At 39.1% G+C, this 20,134-nt stretch overlaps 3 protein-coding genes across 3 annotated transcripts; 1 reads left to right on the forward strand and 2 right to left on the reverse strand.

Annotated features, from left to right (window-relative positions):
• Window positions 1–6: 6 nt before the first annotated feature.
• On the reverse strand, window positions 7–1,576 carry LOC149045475 (peroxidasin-like). Its single transcript, XM_089205909.1, has 4 exons — window positions 1,546–1,576; window positions 1,074–1,346; window positions 630–911; window positions 7–476 (listed from the first exon to the last, which is right to left on the reverse strand). Exons 1-4 carry the CDS (start codon window positions 1,574–1,576, stop codon window positions 7–9), a joined length of 1,056 nt encoding a protein of 351 aa, XP_089062035.1.
• A 385-nt stretch (window positions 1,577–1,961) lies between these two features.
• LOC149045476 (uncharacterized) lies at window positions 1,962–3,619 on the forward strand. Its single transcript, XM_089208221.1, has 2 exons — window positions 1,962–2,539; window positions 2,961–3,619. Exons 1-2 carry the CDS (start codon window positions 1,976–1,978, stop codon window positions 2,988–2,990), a joined length of 594 nt encoding a protein of 197 aa, XP_089064347.1. The 5' UTR covers window positions 1,962–1,975; the 3' UTR covers window positions 2,991–3,619.
• LOC149045477 (uncharacterized) lies at window positions 2,481–4,424 on the reverse strand. The gene is made up of 3 exons (XM_089208215.1): window positions 3,845–4,424; window positions 3,619–3,675; window positions 2,481–3,140 (listed from the first exon to the last, which is right to left on the reverse strand). The coding sequence occupies exons 1-3, from the start codon at window positions 3,977–3,979 to the stop codon at window positions 2,520–2,522; spliced, it is 813 nt and encodes a 270-aa protein (XP_089064341.1). The 5' UTR covers window positions 3,980–4,424; the 3' UTR covers window positions 2,481–2,519.
• Window positions 4,425–20,134: the final 15,710 nt, after the last annotated feature.

Genomic DNA, 20,134 nt, shown 5'->3' on the forward strand with positions numbered 1-20,134 from the left:
AGACACTTAGGTGCTGAGGCGAGGTCCTTCTTGAAGATTGACTGAAAGGCTTGATGGTCTGTATAGACTGTTGGATTTTCCTAAAAGTAATTCCTCGAATGTGTTGAGGGCTTCAAAAACAGCCAGGTATAGCACTCTTCGGTAGTGATTAGGCCTTTTGCAGTACGCAATGGGTCGTAGAGAAGACTCGTCAAGGGCGCTGCTACTGTGTGGTTTGATGGTTTGTAAGGGGGCAGTTCCTTGGTCATAGTCTGAGGCGTCCACTTGAAGGATCAGTGGCGCAGTTACGTCAAAGTATGCCAGGCATGCTGCAGAGGTGGCTAGGGCTTTTGCTGAATCAAAGGCTTGCTGGTGCTTTGTTGACCACAGGAATGGCATGTCCTCTTTGGTGAGGTTGTATTGAAGTTGGGTGACGCTGCTAAGTTCGGAACAGAATTTGGCCAGGTAATTGATATCCCGTGGGAATCGGCGCACTACTACGAGCAATGGGAGGTAATTTCATGTAAATGGTCAGGTGACCCATATTTGTTTCGTATTTAATTAAAAAATAGTTTTAATCTGTTTGGAAATGTGTTTTTTAATCGGTAAAGTTGTGTTTTTTTTAAGACACGACGGTAACACCAGCTTACCTTTGACGTTTATTTTTACAAAGGAACGGGCAACAAAACCGAGCTTGTTACGTGCCTCACAAGAATACACACCACTGTCCTCCTTCACAACTCCAGTTATAGCAAATGTACTCTTTTCGTCATCGAATCGTGTATCAATCTTTGCCCTTTCGGGTACTGAGTCTCCATCTTTTTTCCAAGTTACAGTTGTTGTTTCTTCGTTAACGATGCAGGTCAATTTGAGGGAGCTTGCTACTGTGAGTGGTGGATACCAACCTGGAACAACTTGAGCAGAGCTTTTTCCTACGTTAAGAAAAAGGAAATTGATTAAAATGCTGCTCTACATTTGTCACCCTCACCGTCAGCAGCGGTTCAGTGTCAGCGTCATGTCATCGTCATCGCCATGGTTATCGTTGGCGTCATCGTCACGGTCAGTGTCATCATCATCGTTATCATCAAACTTACCGTAAACACGCAGTGTTGCAGAGGAAATACTGGTATTTGCTTTATTTTTCGCTTTACACTTGTAAGTCCCTTCCATCCCTTTTGTGACGATTAAAAATTCCAGGAATGATTCTCCTTCGTGATTGAATTGATTGATACCAGATGGCAGGTCAGCATTATTAAAAACCCAGACTAATGTCGGTGTTGGCACACCTGAGGCTCGGCAACTAAAGTTCACAGAGTTTCCCTCGGTAACAGACTGGTTTATGGGAGGCTCTATAATCTGGGGTGACACTTCAATATAAAAAAATACAAAGTTAATAAGGTTTGTATAGTCCAGTTAAACCCCAATTTATCCAACCTTTGATAAAACGACGAAACAACAATGACAAAAAATCAAAACAAAAAACGCGATGTTCAAGCCTATTTTTGATCAAGGTCAATTTTTTTTCAGAGGCTTTCTTTGCGTTCAGCATAAAAAGATATTGTTTGCCCTCAAGTTGTCCCAGTTGTCCCAATAACATTCATCCTTTTGTTGTTGGTTGTTGAGTGTGATGTTAAAAACACATATGTTCAATTACTATCAGTTTCCTTTTTTTAACAGTATATATTGAATTCAAAAAGTTATTAGGCGATGATGATCAAAACAATATAAAACATTTCCATTCTGTAATAAAAAAAAAGGAAAGGAAATCTGTCATTTGACGTATCCAAATTATGCGTTTTAATATGAGTTCACGGATAAAAATGTTAAAGTGGACCACAGGATTTGAAATTCCTTAATAGCGGGGGGTGTTTTTAATTATTTCTTTGGTCACGGATCACGCCGGGCTGGCGCGTGCCGTGAAGTGGCACTTTGTCGCCCGCTGTTGTTTGAGATTGTACAGCGGAAATGCGAATAAAAGTACAAAGCAGTTTTCAAAATGGCGGCTGAAAATAGCATTTTGAATGCTATTGTGGCTCTTCGTCCTTTACGTGATGAAGTCGATAATTTCTTTTTGTTTGAAGAAGAAGTAAAAACAGCTCTCACTTCAATTTTTGAAAAAAACCGTGTGGGCCAAAGCTCTTTGAAACGAGCTAAAATGTCACAAATTCCAGCGACAGCACTCCTGGAAGGAGAAGTGAAGATGTGGCTTAAGATGCTCCATAGGCGCCTCAGTCCAAGAATGAAGGCCCGAAGCGCTTGGACTGTAGAGTTTAAAAGGGCGATGTCCTCGGAAATATTTTCCTTAATTTTACAGATGGTTAAAAAGGCCCGTTCCGCTTATGGTGTTGTGCACAACGAAGAAAAACACACAGATATAATCTACTATAACAGAGAGAACAGACTGATTCGAGATTTTGCCCAAATATCTGAGCTAAGCAGAGACTCAGTCCGAGAATTCCTTATTAAGCAGAGTAAAGGAACAAGAAAAGGAACTTCAAAAGTTTTCATAACTTCTGAAACGCCTTTCACCATCACATTTATTAAGAGGACACAGCAAGTGGTGGGTATTGTCTCAAGTCTCTATATGCACCATTGACTTGGTTTTCAGTTTCTAAGCCCTCTAGATAGTCTGGGTCAATTTCATGAACAGTCCCAATGTCAATCTTTTTTAACTGTTCTACAAGGTTACTATAAGTTAGAAGCTTTGGAACCTTACAGCCTTTACAAATTGAAATACTTGTTATTTTCCCTGGTTTGCCTTCATTTGATTTCATTGAAAGCACCAGTCTTACACTTTTGTACTTTTGTTTCCCCATTACACCACTTGCATAATATGTTGCAATACTTCGAACAATGTTGTCATCTGACTTTTCAAATTCTAACACACTCTTCTTATACTCTTTACAAACTATTCTATTGGTCAACTGCTTGTTCTCTGTCACATATTTTGTTAACTTATTTAACTGGCATCTCTTTTGCAGAGTGTCAAACATTCCCTCGAAACAGGCTGAGGAATGTTCATTTGAGCTCCCATGAATTTTGGCAGCAGCTTCAATGGTTTCATGCCTCCTTTTTCTTGCCGTCCTTGGTCCAAGTGTTGATTCTCCATTAACAAGTGCAGTAGGGCTTCTTGTTGGTGCCTGAGATACCTGTCCCTGTGACTAAAATATTGCTAAATTAGACACTGGGTAGTAACACAATTATTTAAATTAGATGTGGTTGGATGATAACAAAATAGATATTTAGCCAAATCTTACATTCAATATGTTGATGTTTACAATTTAGAGACACTGTCATTTATGACAGTCTTTACTGACCAAATGAACACAGGCACTCGCTCAGGTTTCTTGCATAGGTACCGGCATAGAAGCCTGACCATGGCTGTCATTCTGGCACTGACTCTGTGTTAAGTGGTTAGTTCACCGAAATTGAACTTGCAAAATATTTTTTTTATTTTTACAAAATTGAATATTTTTCTGTTCACAATATTAATAAAATTTGGCATAAAATTAAACCTCATCCAACCACTAATCAATGCAAACCTACAGACTTAGTTGGAGGTTGCACCCAGCAGTTTTTTGCTGCATACTTACTGGTACTGGTAAAACAACCACAATAAAGAATCAAGAGTATACTCACAGGAATATTTTCTAATTCATTTGTTATGTCTTTGAAGTGTTCCCTGACTGTGGCCAACTGAAAGCAATTATTATACAATTGAATTTCTTTACCTTGTCAAAATTGAAATTCAAGCCTCCCTACACATGGACCTCCACCACTTTCCTATAATCCTTTGTTACAATATTCTCTGATATTGAAAATAAAAATCTTCCCAAAACATTAATACTGGACAAATTTATCTCACCTTTTCTTGGGCTCGCTGGACTTTTTTGTACTCTGCCGATAGCTTGCGATTTTCATCAACAGCTTTCTCCCTTGCAACCTTGCGATCTTTAATGAATTGAGCCAAGTTAAAGCGCGTGTTCTTTGTGTGCGGCATCCTAGAAATTAACTCATAAAAAACTAAGGAAAGAAGGCAAAATTAGGAAAACAAAAATCATAGAGCTTTTGTCAAGGCTTTGAAGTTTCGGTTCGTAGCACAAATTCTCGGATAAGTAGAGAAACTTAAAAAACTATCCTAGCCAAAAATACGATAGAAACGACAAATAAACCTTACCTTTTCTTTTACTATTTTCTCTACTGTCTCTTGCTAAGCGAACATCGAAGAAACCATGGCATATTTAGTATCAAAATGACGGGAAAACTGTGTACTTTCAGCACATTTGAGTTTTGGCGCCTTCGGACTAACTCCAGGACCGCTCTGAGGCAGTTTTCAACAGGCGTTAAATTCAGTTCCAGGCTTCTCTAAAAACCACACGGTCACAAACGCCATATTTGTGGACACTGATTGTTCCGCTTCAGAGCGCTCACCAGCCCGGCGTGGATTTAGCTTCAATAACAATCTGGGTGTGTGTAAGTCAGAATCAACAGTACGTTTTTCTAGAAAAAAGCGCACTAATGTTGGTAATTTGAAACAAGTTATATGAATGTTCATTTAAAATCTCTTTCCAACTTCAATCCAAGTTGATGCACTACCTTTAACACTAATGAAAATGTATCATAAGATCGTGGCTCTCTGGTTCCTTGGTCGTCGATATTTTTAAAGGAAATGGATGGAAAGAGAGAAAATCTTTAAATTTGGCTTCAACTTAGAAAAGAAACGCTTTGTTAAATTACAAGTTTGATAAATGACATAAACTACAATATAGAGTTTACCTGTGACATCGATCCAGAAGGAAGAGTTTGCTTTTCCATAATCATTTTTAGCAGTACATTCATAATAACCTTTATCTTTAAACGTCGCTCGTCTAATAACTAAGGTGTTGGTTTTATCAAGTGGCACTCCATCCTTGGTCCAGTTGACATATACTTGTGGATCACCTCTCAAATAACACTGTTTTGTAAATGTGGAGTTCAAAGCAATAGTGACATTTCTAAACTCATCACTAACACGGGGTGGAACTGCAATGTAAGCATATAACCAAAATTACAAAATAAGAAGCCACCCAACCACCCCTCCCCCCTCTCCCCCGCCCCGCCTGCAAAAGAGAAAATAAATAGATTTAATAAATGAATAAATAACGATTAAAAAGAAGAAGAAAAAGAATAAGACAATGAACCACTTTTTGATCAAATCAAACGAATGCTCCCAAAAGCCATGTCTGTCGGGCTATATTACTAACTTAGTCATGAAACCATTATATTTTTAGAGCAGGAACAAAGGAACAAGTGTAAAGACTTTCCAGCTCTTCGCAATAAATAACTAATCAAGTTGTGTGAAGAATCACTGTAAACTTTACGAACACACCCTTTACAGAAATGTCAATTTCTTTGGTGGAAACGCCTGCTTCATTCTTTGCCTCACAAGTGTACCGCCCTTCGTCCTCCTTTGTTATCTCAGAAAAGAAGAGAGACAAACTCTGTCCTTTCAATGTATTATTCTTGAGCCAGGTGATCTGTGGTTCAGGCCGACCCGCCACAACTTTACAGGTCAGGTTCACACTGTTTCCTTCTATGACGAGATTGCTTGCTCCAGAAATATCCACTTTTGGTCGAACTAAGAGGCAAATAAATAACATGTCCATGGAAAATCGGAGGTATTCCAATATCATTTACACTGAACACATCAGACGCCTTAACTAAATGAGCAATTTACAGTGATACTGGCGCTTGATATGAAGTATAATCGATTGTCCGATCGCGGACCTTTACTTCGTATTGAGGTCTACATACTCCTATTATCTCGGACCAGTTTACGAAAGGCAGAAGGCGCAGCCATGGGGAGTATGGTCTCCGCTGTTGTTGCTAATCTCCACATAGAGAGTTATGGGAGCAATCGATAACCTTATCATCCTGCAATCTTGGTTTGCGAAAACGCTGATAGCTTGCTACAGCATTTGAAGAAGCGAAAGCATTCCATTCACTTCACTGATGTTACAAATAGTAACAGCACACTCGCCATCCATGGCACTGCATCTTTAAAACAAGAGCCCGAAGTTTAAAGGATTCCCTGTGAGTAAGGCAAAGTTTACATCAGCGAAACAGGCAGACCTATGAAAGTAAGGTTAAACAAGTAATATGGCAGATCGAGAAACGACATGCTAAGAAAAATGCCTCTGCAGTTTCAGAAGATAGCTGGAAGCCACCTGCTCTGGACTGAAGTAGAGTACATTGATTGTGATCCTATTATTATACACGCAGGGTAAAAGAGGCCATTCACATAGGACTTCGCATGTTACAACATGAATTGGACATTGGGTTAGACATTCCAGAAACATGGATGCTGACCACAGGAAACACAAAACATAATAACTTTGCGACGGTAGACTCCGGAAGAACATTTGGTCAAAGTGTGCCAGTCAAGGCCTATGTGGGATTTCAGCAAATCACAGTCAAACAGAGTATTTCATAAGGTCATGCATATCTACCGACCTTATAGCACGAAGAAGACACAATATGCAGTCAAAAAGTCGCCATCCACATCCAAAGTAACTAAATGGCGAGACAAACGATTATACTGCATTCAGAAAGGGAATTTGTCACCATGGCCAACCGAAGTCGTTTTAAGCACATTACCAGTTTGAAAAGAAACTATAAGCTTCATCAAAGGGCACTTACTTTGAGTTATGACGAGGAAACTACATTGTTGACAAATAACTTAAGTATAATTTTTTCAACATGACACCCTACTTTCAAACAACTGTAATCAACAAACATAAGATAAGATAAAATGTCGCCTCACATGGCTGCGGATATGAAAAGCGAAAAGGTTTTGAAATTGAGTAAATTAAATTCATTACATTTGAAGAACTGACTTTATGACTTTCTATACATTATCTCATTGGTCACTCACTTATAACTCTCACTCGTATGGATTTATCTTTGCTTGCGACCCTCTTTGGTCCTTTAGTTTGTTTCATAGTACAGGTGAATGTTCCATCGTCTTCAGGCTTTACATAACTAATACGCAGGCTGCCGTTGGATACTTGAGTGAATCGTTTCGGGTCTAAGGACTTTCCTCCTTTCTTACTCCAAGAAATCTGTGGACTTGGTCTTCCATCTCCACTACAGCTTATAGTGCCAGAAGTGCCCGCAATAAAGGTTTGTCGGTCCAACATCTTCTCAGTAAATCTTGCTGTTGAAAGCAGTAATGAAAAGCACTAATATCGTAGCTATACTGTTGAAAGGTCAGAAGTGCACTTATTTTACATGACATTGTCCTGCATGTTAAGCCTATTTCTACAAGATAAAAAGATGTGTTTTCATACCATTTATGTAGACAATGTAATATTGAACATATTCCAATCTCTGGCATTCATATATTCCTCCATCAGATAGCTGCACGTCATCTATGAGCAGATCACCATTGTCTTCAGCCCTGATCCTTTCAGAAGTAGAGTTTGTTATTTCAAGCTTTTGCCCATTAATGACCCACCTAGCATGATTGGTTTCACTGTGTATAGAACAGTGAATCTTTTCTCCGCTACCAATATGAAAATAGAGTTCATCTCTTAGAAAAACTTTCTTGTTTTCTGCAAAAAAAAATAGTTCAGTTTAGAAGATTTTATCAAAATACATCAAATTTTTTGTACTTAACACTACAAGAAGAGATAGGAAAGTTGAATATATTTACCTGTGCTAAAGCTTAAATTGAGAAATGCTTTTAACAATGTCGTATTTTAAACTAAGTTACAATACTCCAAACAAAATCATGTTAGCCATTAGGTAACCCTTAACTGAAGTCAGGTGATCTTATGAGCAGTCATATCACCTTCATGAAAGTCATGTACACCTTAGCTAACATCATTTCACCTCAAGACCAAGTTGAATCATCTAAAAGGAGGGTAAGTTCTTAAAGAAACTGTGGCGTTGCGTCGGTTGGGGAGTATAACACCCGCCATGACGAAGGGCTAATGCTCGAAATTTAGCTTTGAAACTCTTTACGGGAGCAAATTTACATTATCAACTCGGTTGATAAAATCAAAATCATCTAAGTCATTTTAAGTCGACTCATGTTACCCTTAAACCAAGTCATGTCATCCTTAACCCTAACCCTCTACTTTAGAAGGTCAGTGGGAAGAAGAAAGACAATCACGAAAATCAGAATAACTAATCAGACCTAAAAATTTAGTTGCTTACTTGGTTGACACAATGCTTGAGAACCCTCCTGATCCGCTTGACATTGAGGTGGAATATTTAACTTTCCATCGATGCGATCGCATGATGCAAGTTCAAACTCCTCTCCAGTGCAAGAGACATCGGACATTGCAAAAGGTATTCCCTCAGCCTTTATGTCTGACCCAATAAATTCCGCTAAAGCCTCTTCAAAGCCAAGTTGACGACAAATAACTTTGACATCATCAAAGTCCCATTTATTCCTACATATCTTTGCCCATTTCCCCTTGTAAAACACTTCCACTCTTCCTCCATACCCCACATTTGCGCCATTCAAGCGAACAGGAACTTATGGAATTACAAAAATTTTAATCCATTAAGATGGAAAATATTGGTTATCAAGAATCAAGAATGCCTTTAAATCACGAAAGGATAAATAGTTCATGCCAGTCTAAGTGTTTAGTTTTAGGGAAATTCTGGGTGTAAATTATTCAGTATTCGTACGTTGGATGTATCGTTCTTTGTCCGATGTAGTTCACGACATTTACATAGTTTCCTTGCAGCGATGTTTTTCAACGAACCTCTTTTACATTGCTTCGTGACTGTGCTTTAAATTGTGAAACAAGATTTTTTTTAAAAAAATGTTGGAACATTCAAGACGTGTCTTCTTAGCCTAAAAGCGTTTACTTTCGGAGAACACAATAGGATGATTTACATTTTAAATTAAAACGTCATTTTTAAAGCATTTCTAATGCAATTATCAAGAAAAAGGCATTTAGTTAAGTATAAGTAGGGTGAAAATTGTAAAATTCCTTAGTTGCACGAAAGAGAAAGAAAAAAGGAAACTAGAAGGATGTAAAGTTTTAAGGAAACTTAGTGAAGGGTTTAGAGGTTGTGAAGTTCATGAAACCGAAATGCATAACTGCGCAGTTAGGTTCTTCTTTCGGCAGCAATTCAACTATAATCGTCTAAGGGTGTAAACAAACCCGCCAGATTTTTAGCGATACATACCTTTTTAGAACCTAAAGATACCCGAAGATGAGCAATCATTGATCTCGGGAAAGTTTTAATCTCCGGAGTGTGAGTAAATCTATTAAGTTACCATCTTTGGAGATCATGCGGATATTAAATGAGTGCAATTCATTATTACCTTTGCAAATTTGTTGTTTATTTTCCAAGTTGTTTTGACACCTAGTCGGAATGGTACAGTTGTAGTCGGTGGACATCTCTGAAGCATTGCCACGTTCTGCGTACCATGTGTAATTAGCAAAGACGCCGTTTTCATAGTAGCCCATGGCCATGCAGGTTGAATTTTCATCTGCTTCATCCCATTGACTCGTACAAAGCTTTTGCCAAATGCTGTTTGAGAATATCTTCATTGTACCGACAGATGGGTTCTTCTCTGTTTCAAATCGCAAGGGAAATTCTTCAAATATTAAAAAAAATAATAGATAAATAAGGATAACAGTAAACAACGTGGACTAATTAAGCTTAGGCAAATTCTTGTGTCGATGATGTCGCCATATAATTACCTAGAAACAGTAGTCCTTGCATTGCTGGAAGATTTCTTTTCAGTTTATGGTGGAAGAATTTCCTGTTTAGCTAAAATGATTTTCTTTGCCAGCTGGTCAATGCCAAAACTGAGGCCCTCGCATTGTCAAAAATGTTTCTTGTCAGCAGATGATAGTTAGCTTTACCGGCTTGACTAGAAAGGTATTGCTCACAGACAACCAAAAGAAATTCGTAATCACCATTGTGCATAGAGTGCAGACTTCTTACAGAGCGACCACAAATATCAGCGAAAACTTGTGCCAAGAATTTAGTACCTATTGTAGTACAAATGATAGTGGAGATTTGTTTTGTTTCTTTAGAGAAAAGCATGGTGAATTCCGTATAGGTGCAGAGTTTGTGCATTCATGAAGGATTTTTGACTTATAATAAACTCCTGACTTTTGATAATTTGAGCATTTCACATACTTTGCCTGGATGATTATGTGGTTAAAGTTAAAACTCAGAAGTTCCATTCATTTGTTCTTATTCTAACTTTTATTCCTGGAGTTTTTCTTTTTTGTTTCAGCAAAGAAGTTTTCATCCACTGAAATCAGAAAAGCTGCAATTTGTATGTTACCTTCTTGGCAACTGGACATGTTGCTACATTCTCTCAGCAGTGCTCCGGTCCCATCGCAGTGTTTCCCACCATATGCTGGTTCTGGATTGGCGCATTCTCTCTGTCTGGTTTGTATACCACCAACTGGCTTGGTACAGATACTCCAAGAGTTCCACTTACTCCAGCCACCATCCACTTACAAAGTTTTAAATAAAAAAACATTTGATAAACAACCATAGGCGACATGTTTGGATCATTTACCCAAATAAAGTATGTAAGACAGTGGTGCAGTCTCTATTTCTACTTTTATCTATATTTACTTCGAATGCTCAAGTTAACATTTGGTTACGGTAAACTCATTAATTTGGTATTTGGCGCGATGTCGAAGGGTTTGCTATGAACTTATCGAGACACGCTTCTGAGAGCAAAAACATAACTCGAGAGTGGTATTGGTGAGGGCCAGTGGGCTGGGGTCCAAGCGAGCAAGATGAACGTGAAACACTGGGAAGGTGTCCAACATGGATGGGTTGACGGCTTCGTTTTGACATGGATTCTGGATAGATTGTCTGCTAAATTCAAGAGAGAACCTTTTCTATACACAATAGTACAATTGTAACGCTGTAGGAAAAGCAACATCTTTTGCAGACACTTAGGTGCTGAGGCGAGGTCCTTCTTGAAGATTGACTGAAAGGCTTGATGGTCTGTATAGACTGTTGGATTTTCCTAAAAGTAATTCCTCGAATGTGTTGAGGGCTTCAAAAACAGCCAGGTATAGCACTCTTCGGTAGTGATTAGGCCTTTTGCAGTACGCAATGGGTCGTAGAGAAGACTCGTCAAGGGCGCTGCTACTGTGTGGTTTGATGGTTTGTAAGAGGGCAGTTCCTTGGCCATAGTCTGAGGCGTCCACTTGAAGGATCAGTGGCGCAGTTACGTCAAAGTATACCAGGCATGCTGCAGAGGTGGCTAGGGATTTTGCTGAATCAAAGGCTTGCTGGTGCTTTGTTGACCACAGGAATGGCATGTCCTCTTTGGTGAGGTTGTATTGAAGTTGGGTGACGCTGCTAAGTTCGGAACAGAATTTGGCCAGGTAATTAATATCCCGTGGGAATCGGCGAATTGCTTGCTTTTCGGTTGGAGTGGGTATGGTGATCATAGCTTTAACTGTGACAGGGTTGGGCTGGAGGCCATCCGTAGTGGTAACATGGCTCATGAAAGTGGCTTTGCAAATAAGGAATTTCATCTTGTTGACATTCACCTTGACATGACGTTGTTCAAATCCCTCAAGCACGGCGATAAGGCTGCGGTCGTGGTCGATTCTGGCTTCCATGTTATTGACGCTGCAGCCAGGGATTAAGATGCCGCGAGTAATACCGAAGCTTAGGAGGCCATCAAGCACCATATGAATTTGGTGCTGCCGTTCTTTTGATGCAGGGGATATGACTAATTTAAGCCTAATCCATCTGTAGCGACCCCATGGAGTGAACATTGTGGTAATCAGAGATGATCTTAAGGACAAGGGGATGGTTTGCCTCTTTACATCTATTCCTTCCATGCAGCTAGTGGATGTTTTCTTCCAAGGTGGAGATGATGTACTTTGGACTTCGAATAGCTTTATTGAGGGTCTAAGAAGGGTCTAAGCAGCTCCGTATTTTTCCCGGTTTGGTGGGGGTTGGTTTTCGCTCTTGGTTGAGATACCTTTACTAGCTGGCCAGTGGTTTCATACGCATCCAGGGCCGCTCTGATTGCATCCAGCTTTTAAATGGGTTCACATTGGATGGGGGCATGAATGGGTTTGACATCTGGATCCAAGTAGAGATCGACGGGTAGGCTGAGGAAGCCCAAACCTTGAAAGAGTGAGGTTCAGTTCTTGGAAATGAGTTCCAGAGTTCAAGTCCTTATTGTAGGCCAGACTCGCATTGACGTATCCGGGAATGGTAAAGGGGGCCCAGCTGCTGATTCTTGATGGCTGTCAGGTTCAGTCAGCAGTGGCTGGGAAGGGTTACTTATGGAGCATTTGCTTATGAAGTCCGCATGCATAGTCAGCACATCAAGTGCTATGCTTGCCTCTGTACTGAGTAAGGCTGGTTGGTCAGTGAAAATGACTGGGAAGGTGAGGTTACTCGTGAATTTACCTTTACTGGGTTGGAGGGTAAGTTGGCCAATGGATCTGGTTGGTAGACTGTCATAGGGTGGTATCACAGTTTTGGATGGTAGAATCTTGGCCCAGGATATGCTGGAAAAGTAGCAGGATAGAAGAGTGTTGCAAGAGGCTGCGAAATGGCCTTTGTCAGAGGGTGGGGCCGTTGTAGGGACGCCAGTGTTAGGGGATTACCCACTTAAGAGGGTGAAGCAGTTCTAATACTGTATGCCTTCCTCGGGAAGGGTGTAGGAGTGCTCTTCTTGTTTCACCAATCTCATGTGTTCCCGTCTGGGACCCTGTGGGGTAGGTGTATGGGAGGCAGGTCTGGAGGCTCCGTTCTCTTTGGCAACTTGTTGACAGAAGCCTGCAAAGTGATCAGCTTTGTAACAACATCTGCAAGTCTGGCCTGAAGCTGGGCATATGTCACGGTAGTGTTGCTGCTTGCTACCACAGAAAAAGCAATATCTGTTAAGGAACGTTCCAGGTCTTGATCTGCCCGGAGGTTTTTTGACCAATTTGTGCGCTGCCGTGGAAGTGGGAGAGTGAGCTTGTTCTTCTGTATTGGAATTAGCCAAAAGCTTGTTTGTACGTTGTGCCGCCTCAAACGATATAACTTGACTCACCACGAACGCCGGGGTGAAAGGGGGATCCTCCGGTTTCCGTTGGCCATCTCTGTAAAACATATCTTCTCGGAAGTGACTGAAGGATTCGTTGAGACCGAAGAGAAACTTACCCCTCATAAATTCTTCCGCGTTTACGCCAAACGATCATCGCCCGGCGGAAGTACGTACAGCGGTTTCTTACGTTGAAATGGAGGTTTGGTAGCGGTCTTGCATCAAACTACATGCACCAGCGTAATGTTCTTTGATTTTTTGAAGCCAAACGCGGTGTTTTCCAGCATCATCGTTCGATATCTTGGAAGTGATTTCGATGTGCAAGGTGTCCCATTCAGGTGAAGGAATTGCTAACTCGAAGGGTCTATTAGCGACGATGTAGTGGTTCTCAATCTCGGTGATTCTGCTTTTAGTGGGGTTTCTGTAACCTTCGAGTAAACATTAATCATGAAATCTGGTCTCCCAGTAACGGTTATGGTCACGGTTTGGTCGCACGGCTTGTACATCGAGGATAGACTTTCCGTGCTTCGGCATAGTGCAATTGTGAAATGTTGGTGAAGGTTTGAGATGTTGCCGAAGAAGCTATTTAGTGGTGCAGTTGTGTCTACGAGAAGCTGGCTCGCTGTAAAAACCGGTCCTGACACCATGTTAAGCAGTATACTTTTCTAGATTGACGAAGAATAAACACACGCGCAGCCATGATGAACTAATTTATTCGCACCCCGAGCACGCGTTGCTACGGGAACTTTAGAATGTGGTGTAATTATGCGCGAGTAATGAAACGGTAACATGACATGTTCTCTGACTCTAAAAAATTTGGCTCTAACAACAGCGGAAGCAGAACAAAAAGCATAAGACACAAAGGGCGTAGACACACTTTAAAATATAGACTTTCAGCCAAAGAAATGGAGACAAATGAAACATTCCTAAAAGTTAAGTCAGCTTACTATCAAAGGTCTCAACCTCATCCCAACACCCGTGACAAACGAATATAAAATTAGACAACAACTCTTGCAAGATTTTTGACAATTTGCAATTTGCAAGACGAATGCACCTCCAAAACATCTTTCACGGACAAAACAAAGAAGCACATCCGTTTCATGTTAAATCCAACTGGATACGACCGGTTCAGCCTTCTATTGCCCATGAGAGCCACTAGGAAAATGTCAAAACACAACTTGCAGAGATTACTGTAACTAAGCCAAAAAATAAATTGTCATGCAATGAGGTTATGGCTTTAAAAGAGACACTACCCCAGACTATGGCGCAATTGCAACAATCCTATTTGAAGGATGCCACTGCTTTTCTCAATTTCATTGAAAAAACAAAGGTAGGCAAAGATACTATTCTAGTATCAATGAAAGTTTCTAGCTTGTACACAAATATACCTCAAGAAGAAGGAACGAATATACTATGTGAAGCATACGAAAAGCTCAACGACCATAACGCACCGATCCAAACGCACTACCTCAGGGAAATGCTTGGCTTAATCTTTCAAAGAAAATTTGTTTCAATTCAATGAGGGGAACTTCCCTGGCCCAAACGAAAATGGGCAATGTCATTTGCCAATATTTCCATGGCGGAAATTGAAACGAAATTAATCCAATAATGCGAAACCAGACCAAGAGAATAGAAACGTTACATTGATGACGTTTTTTCCCTTTGGGATTAAAACAGGGAAGAAGTAGATAGTTTATTAAACGAGCTAACTATTTCCACCTACTATCAAATTCACGGCCGAAATATCAGAGAACAAAATCACCTTCCTCGATACCACAGTGTTTGAAGGAGAGAGATTCGCAAAATCCAACTTGGACATCAAAACCCATAACAAACCGACCTAGATCTTCCAATTTACGCACTTCGCCTCGTGCCACCCATCGCGCGTAAAACATAGTTTCATTGGAGGCCAAGCGATCAGATTGCTTAGAACAAACTCTCCGAAAGAAGTATCAGAGCAGTGCCTTTTAAAATTCAAACAACGCCTAAAAGCAAGAGGGTACCTAAAAACATCATAGAAATGTCTCTTTCGGGGTCAACTTTGCCTCTAGGCAATCGGCTCTTACGCATACACAAAAGCCAAAAGGTTACAACGTACCACTCGGCAGTTAAAAATTTAAAACGGATATCGATGGAACATTGGATTCAGCCCTTGCTGGAGGCAATCTTTAAAAAACCTCCGATCATCTCTCACAAAAAGGAAAAATCACGCTCGTAAGAGCAAAAATATAATTTGAAGGCTATAGTGCGACGCGACCACAAAAGCCATATGGGGAGTCCGTGCTAGTCTGTTCTCACCTTTATTCTCGGACTTAGAAAACCTCGAATGACATGATTTGGGTGCTGCTCAGTAATTAAAATAAAAATTTCAGCATAAATGTAAGACCCAACGTTCAAATGATAAACAAAGTAGGCATGATAACTCTGCAGGAAGTCATGAATCTCAAGTGGAAACCTCGGAAAACATTTCAAATGGTTTTCCATTGGCTCATACAATGAAAGTATGCACAAATTCCTGTTAGGATGCAGCGAAAGCGAACTATAAAGCTTAAAACGGCGCGACCAGTTAGTTAAACTAAATTTTATAAATAGAAAACTTGATAAATGTTAAGAAAATAAATTTTTAGTTTTTATCGCGGTATTCAAACCTTCCTCCTCTATTCCATTAAGCCAAAGGCTTTCGATGACTTAAAATCTGGGATATCGTTTAGTATGGCGTTGTTTCGCTGGGCAGGAAAATTTTTCAGTTGTCTATGGTTTTACCGGGATAATAGGCGATAGATTTTTGACCAATTAGAATCTACGTTTTCTCTAAGTTCTGTCATTATGTTTGATTTACCGGTTGATCTAAACTCGTTTTTTAAATATCATCAAAGCATCATTAAAATATATTTTTATCCTTGATCAATTTTCTCTTTTATGTGGTTTGAACTCTTAGATCTGATTCGCAAAATGAGCATTGTCTTCACTCTTGAATTTTTGCAGTAACGAAATTAAACTTTTGTTAAAATCATGAACCATAACTCTTTTTCGTTTGTATGAATGAGAACTGTACCTCCTTTCACTTCAATCCAAAAAGTTGATTTCTTGCTTCCAGAGGGGTTTTTAGCGCTACATGTGTATTCGCCAGAGTCTTCAAACCTCGCTTGACGAATCGTGAGAGTTCTTTTTGCCAATATTAATCCCATCCCTAGTCCAGAGTACCTCAGGTGTAGGGAAACCGCTTAGAGAGCAATTGAAGTGAAGAGGCGAATTGTATGTAACCGACTGATTGATGAGCCAAGGATTAATTTCAGGAGGACCTGGACGTGGAATTAAGAAGCACAGTTCAAAAAAGGTGAAAAAAAAAAAGAAAAAAAAACCGAAAACGAAAAGAGTAACTGGAAGAGAATAAGTAATTTAACATTTACCTGTAACAGTAACCTGAAAAGCTGCTTCACTTTTCCCTTCACTGTTCTTCGCACTGCATGTATATTGACCAGCGTCTCCATAAGTCACTTGTTTAATGGTGAGCTTGTTCGTGGTATTAAATAGCTTTCCATCTCTTGTCCAATTCACCTCTGGTTGAGGAAAACCCCTCACAAGACAATCCACTTGAAGGGTTGAATTAAGTTTGACAGACTTCTCTCGCCGAGAATTAATTTCAGGAGGACCTTTATTTTTGAAAAGGAAAGTAATGATTAATGTATAACTAATGCCCCATTCCCTCCCTTCTCCTTTCTTTTAACCGTCGCTCACCCCCTTCGTAAAAGTTTCTTCTCATCTCCAACTCCCTAATGTTGTAAAAATAAAAAATGGCAGCGATAAGAAAATACTAAGAGCACTAAACATTCGCTCGCCAAAATCGCGCCCACTGTGCAGCAGTCACAATGATGGTCTTTTCGTTTCACGACTGAACAAGATTTCCTTCGTTTTGCGAGAGAAAATATAAATCTAGCATCTAATTGGAAATAATAAAGCCCCAGCAAAAAAAGTGTCCTTTTGAAGAGTGAGGTATTTAATGAAAGGACATTCGAGGAACATTTTACAATTTCTAAAACAGGAAATTAGTTCAGTCTTTCACTTTATCCTCATGGATGAAACCACTTACATTTACAAGGCCGTGATTCCTGAGTTCTGGAACAGTTGAATTCTAGAAGTAAGGTTATTTATATAATTTTTCAAAAGTAATGATGATTGGGCCTAAGTCAGCCTTTTTTTAATACAGAAAAACCATTTATTTAGGAGAAGTATTGAACTTTCCCCCAAATTGTCCACCTAAGGAAAAGAGAAACTGACAAGCAATGCATTTTTTCAATCCAACTTAAACCTACATGTTTGGTTATCAATCCATTGCTTAAGGCGTAATGCCCATGACTATAAATGCAGTCTATTTTGCCATCAATACATAAGAATTCATCCATTTCAATAAAAGCTTATTAATGTGTATACAGTTTTTTGAAGCTGTAAAACAATGGTGAAAACCTACAAATACGCTTTTGAGTCTCATATACTTAAATTTCGTCTTGTCACTTACCGACTCTTTGCCTTTTCTGGCCGCACTCTTTGCAGCCTCCACTCCACGATGACCAGGCCATGCAACCTTTGAAAACGATACGTTGTGGGAAAAGAGTCATATGTGAAATCGCTTCCTTGTTTCATAAATCTGAGGCTTGCCATAAAGGATACTGAAATAAATACTTATTATTGTTGATGTCGTAAGCTCCTAAGGTCCAAGGAGGCTTCAAACTAAAGCCTCCAAATTTAAAAGATTGATGCCTTTCCGTTCCTGATCTCGCCTCATTCGTGTTCTCCCAACATCCTGCAGGAATTTTTCTTAAATAGATGGCTTTGCAAAAACTTTGTAAAGAAACAAACGAGGATTTCAATGTTGTCAGTTTTGAATTCTTAACTTTTGCTGTTAAACCTCCACCAGAAGATGGCTGAGGCCTGAAACGTTGGAATTGAATTGATGCAATACTTAAAAGTTTGTTACTATGCTTGGCTATGCACACTGATATACTGATCCACAAACAAACACCGTATCTTGCCTCCATTTTTCTATTGGGAGCTATTGGTTTGATCAACCATGTTTACTGTGCCTACTGATAAATAACACTTAAAAACATGTCTACTTACAATCTGTTAATAGTTAGGATGAGGATGTAAGGCGAACATGAAAAGAAAGTTTGCACATTTAATAAGTAAATAAACAGCTTAACCATGTATACACACCACAGGCTACACACACCATACTCTTCAAACATGTAATCAACTGAACATGCACTCACCCGCTTATAAATCCGGAAAGAATACCATGAAAAGGAAAAATAATTCAAACAAAGACGTTTTATTAATCTAATCATTTACTTATTTATTTTGAACTTAGCGCTTTGTTCACTACGTTAATGCTCTCTGTTAAAATAAATTATCAGATAACAGGTTTTGTAAATCAAACAGACAATGGGCTCCAACCGACATCAATGATATCTAATGATGATCACACAAACGTCTTTCATTATAGGACCTTGGTATTGGCAGGCAGATATCAATTACTGTCATTACATATTATGCTAACACAGTTACCCACAAAACTAACATCGTTTTCAATGAAAATATTTCAATAGTATCAGCGATCGCTAACGGTAATTAATATACACCTGCGGATTCCCAACCTCATAATAAGATTACCACTTGTTGAGTTTATATTGACACACTGGAGTATACTTTAGTTACAGGAACGAACGATATTGATAGTTACCTTCAGGTTTTGCTAGGCAAAAAGGACGAGATAAGAAAAGATGTGCAATTAATGATACAAATGGCATAGCTTAATTGCAGTGCCACATCTAAATTTCTTACTCACTTTGTAGAAAGAATCGGTTTCCAGTAATCTATTTCCTCATTTGAGGAGAGTATTAGCGTCTATTTCCTAGAGCAGGATCCGACATAAGACAATGTCTCCAAAATATAAACGTTAAATTTTGTCAAGGAGAGGGCACATTTCTTAATTGAGTTTTAAATTGAAAAAGTATTCTCTTTTGGTAAATAAACGTTGGCGAAGCTTAATTTGTTTTGATTTTGTCCCGGAAATGCAGGAAATGATCCTTTTCAAATCTCCAGACAGAGACTACGTCTATAAACTTTGCTCCTTTTTTCGGTTTATCAGCATGGTATAAGGGAAATGCATTACATATAAATGTATGTTGTAGCTATTTTTACAACCAAACGAGGAAACTTACCCGCTAATTTTTCAGCATTTAAGGGAAAGAGAAATAATTGATTTTAGTTACATGTGTGGGAGGACCAACAAACTTTAAAATAAGCGGGTCAAGAGAACGGAAAATGAGGCGAAAATACACATTCAATAATCTCAAAACTGTTTACTCTTATCACAGCTAACCACAAGCCACGGGTCTAGTTTATCCGATACATGGCCAAATGATGTCCAGAAACTTAATCCATAAAGCAAGGCGTTTATTTGGACACCAGTGAATGGACGATCTCGGAACACATGCTCTTTCGACGTACCAAATGTCTGTCAAAGTCTATTAACATATCAAGACATAAACCAGGAATAAATTATCCTTACAGATTAAAATATAAATTTGTACTTACGTCCTAATCGTTTTCGTCAAATACCAAGGCCAAGGAGTGAAATGAAAAAATTCAACAGAAAAACAAATGAATTAAATTAGTTCAGTAACGAGTGGGTTTATATTCATTTGTAAGTCGTCCAGAACTTCTGATCAACAGTTTGGTTTAGTGCAAAAACATTTATCTAATTATGACCTTAACTCTTAGTTTCAAAGCGATGAAATCTCAGTTTTGTGGTCTACTACACATACCATTAAAGCTTTAACCAAATTGGACAACGGGATCATACAGGATCTTTTATTGCTTAACTTCCACCTTGAATATTAATCTTTATTAGAGCCCAGTTAAAGACAACGTAATTCAATTTCCAATCATAGGTTCGGAAGCAAGACGAAAAAAATGTGTATATATATATATATATATATATATATATAAATATATATATATAAAGGACATGTATATTTGTAATTATGATGTCACATTCATATATTTATTCTTGATAATGATAGTAAAAAAAAAATGCAATTTAAACTATTGCCAAGA

Source organism: Pocillopora damicornis, chromosome 5 (genome assembly GCF_964200805.1).
Source record: "Pocillopora damicornis chromosome 5, jaPocDami1.2, whole genome shotgun sequence".
Classification (NCBI taxonomy): domain Eukaryota; kingdom Metazoa; phylum Cnidaria; class Anthozoa; order Scleractinia; family Pocilloporidae; genus Pocillopora; species Pocillopora damicornis.

Bases quoted from the DNA above. Each gene is read 5' to 3' on its own strand.
- LOC149045477 (XM_089208215.1), bottom strand. From the start codon at position 3,979: ATGCCGCACACAAAGAACACGCGCTTTAACTTGGCTCAATTCATTAAA. The intron at 3,676-3,844 runs GTGAGATAAATT...AATTGCTTTCAG, and splicing joins TCCAGCGAGCCCAAGAAAAG to TTGGCCACAGTCAGGGAACA. The intron at 3,141-3,618 runs GTGAGTATACTC...GCAATATTTTAG, and splicing joins ATGAATTAGAAAATATTCCT to TCACAGGGACAGGTATCTCA.
- LOC149045475 (XM_089205909.1), bottom strand. From the start codon at position 1,576: ATGTTATTGGGACAACTGGGACAACTTGAGG. The intron at 1,347-1,545 runs GCAAACAATATC...TTTATATTGAAG, and splicing joins ACAACTGGGACAACTTGAGG to TGTCACCCCAGATTATAGAG. The intron at 912-1,073 runs GTAAGTTTGATG...TTCTTAACGTAG, and splicing joins TGCAACACTGCGTGTTTACG to GAAAAAGCTCTGCTCAAGTT.
- LOC149045476 (XM_089208221.1), top strand. From the start codon at position 1,976: ATGGCGGCTGAAAATAGCATTTTGAATGCTATTGTGGCTCTTCGTCCT. The intron at 2,540-2,960 runs GTGGGTATTGTC...TCTCTTTTGCAG, and splicing joins TTAAGAGGACACAGCAAGTG to AGTGTCAAACATTCCCTCGA.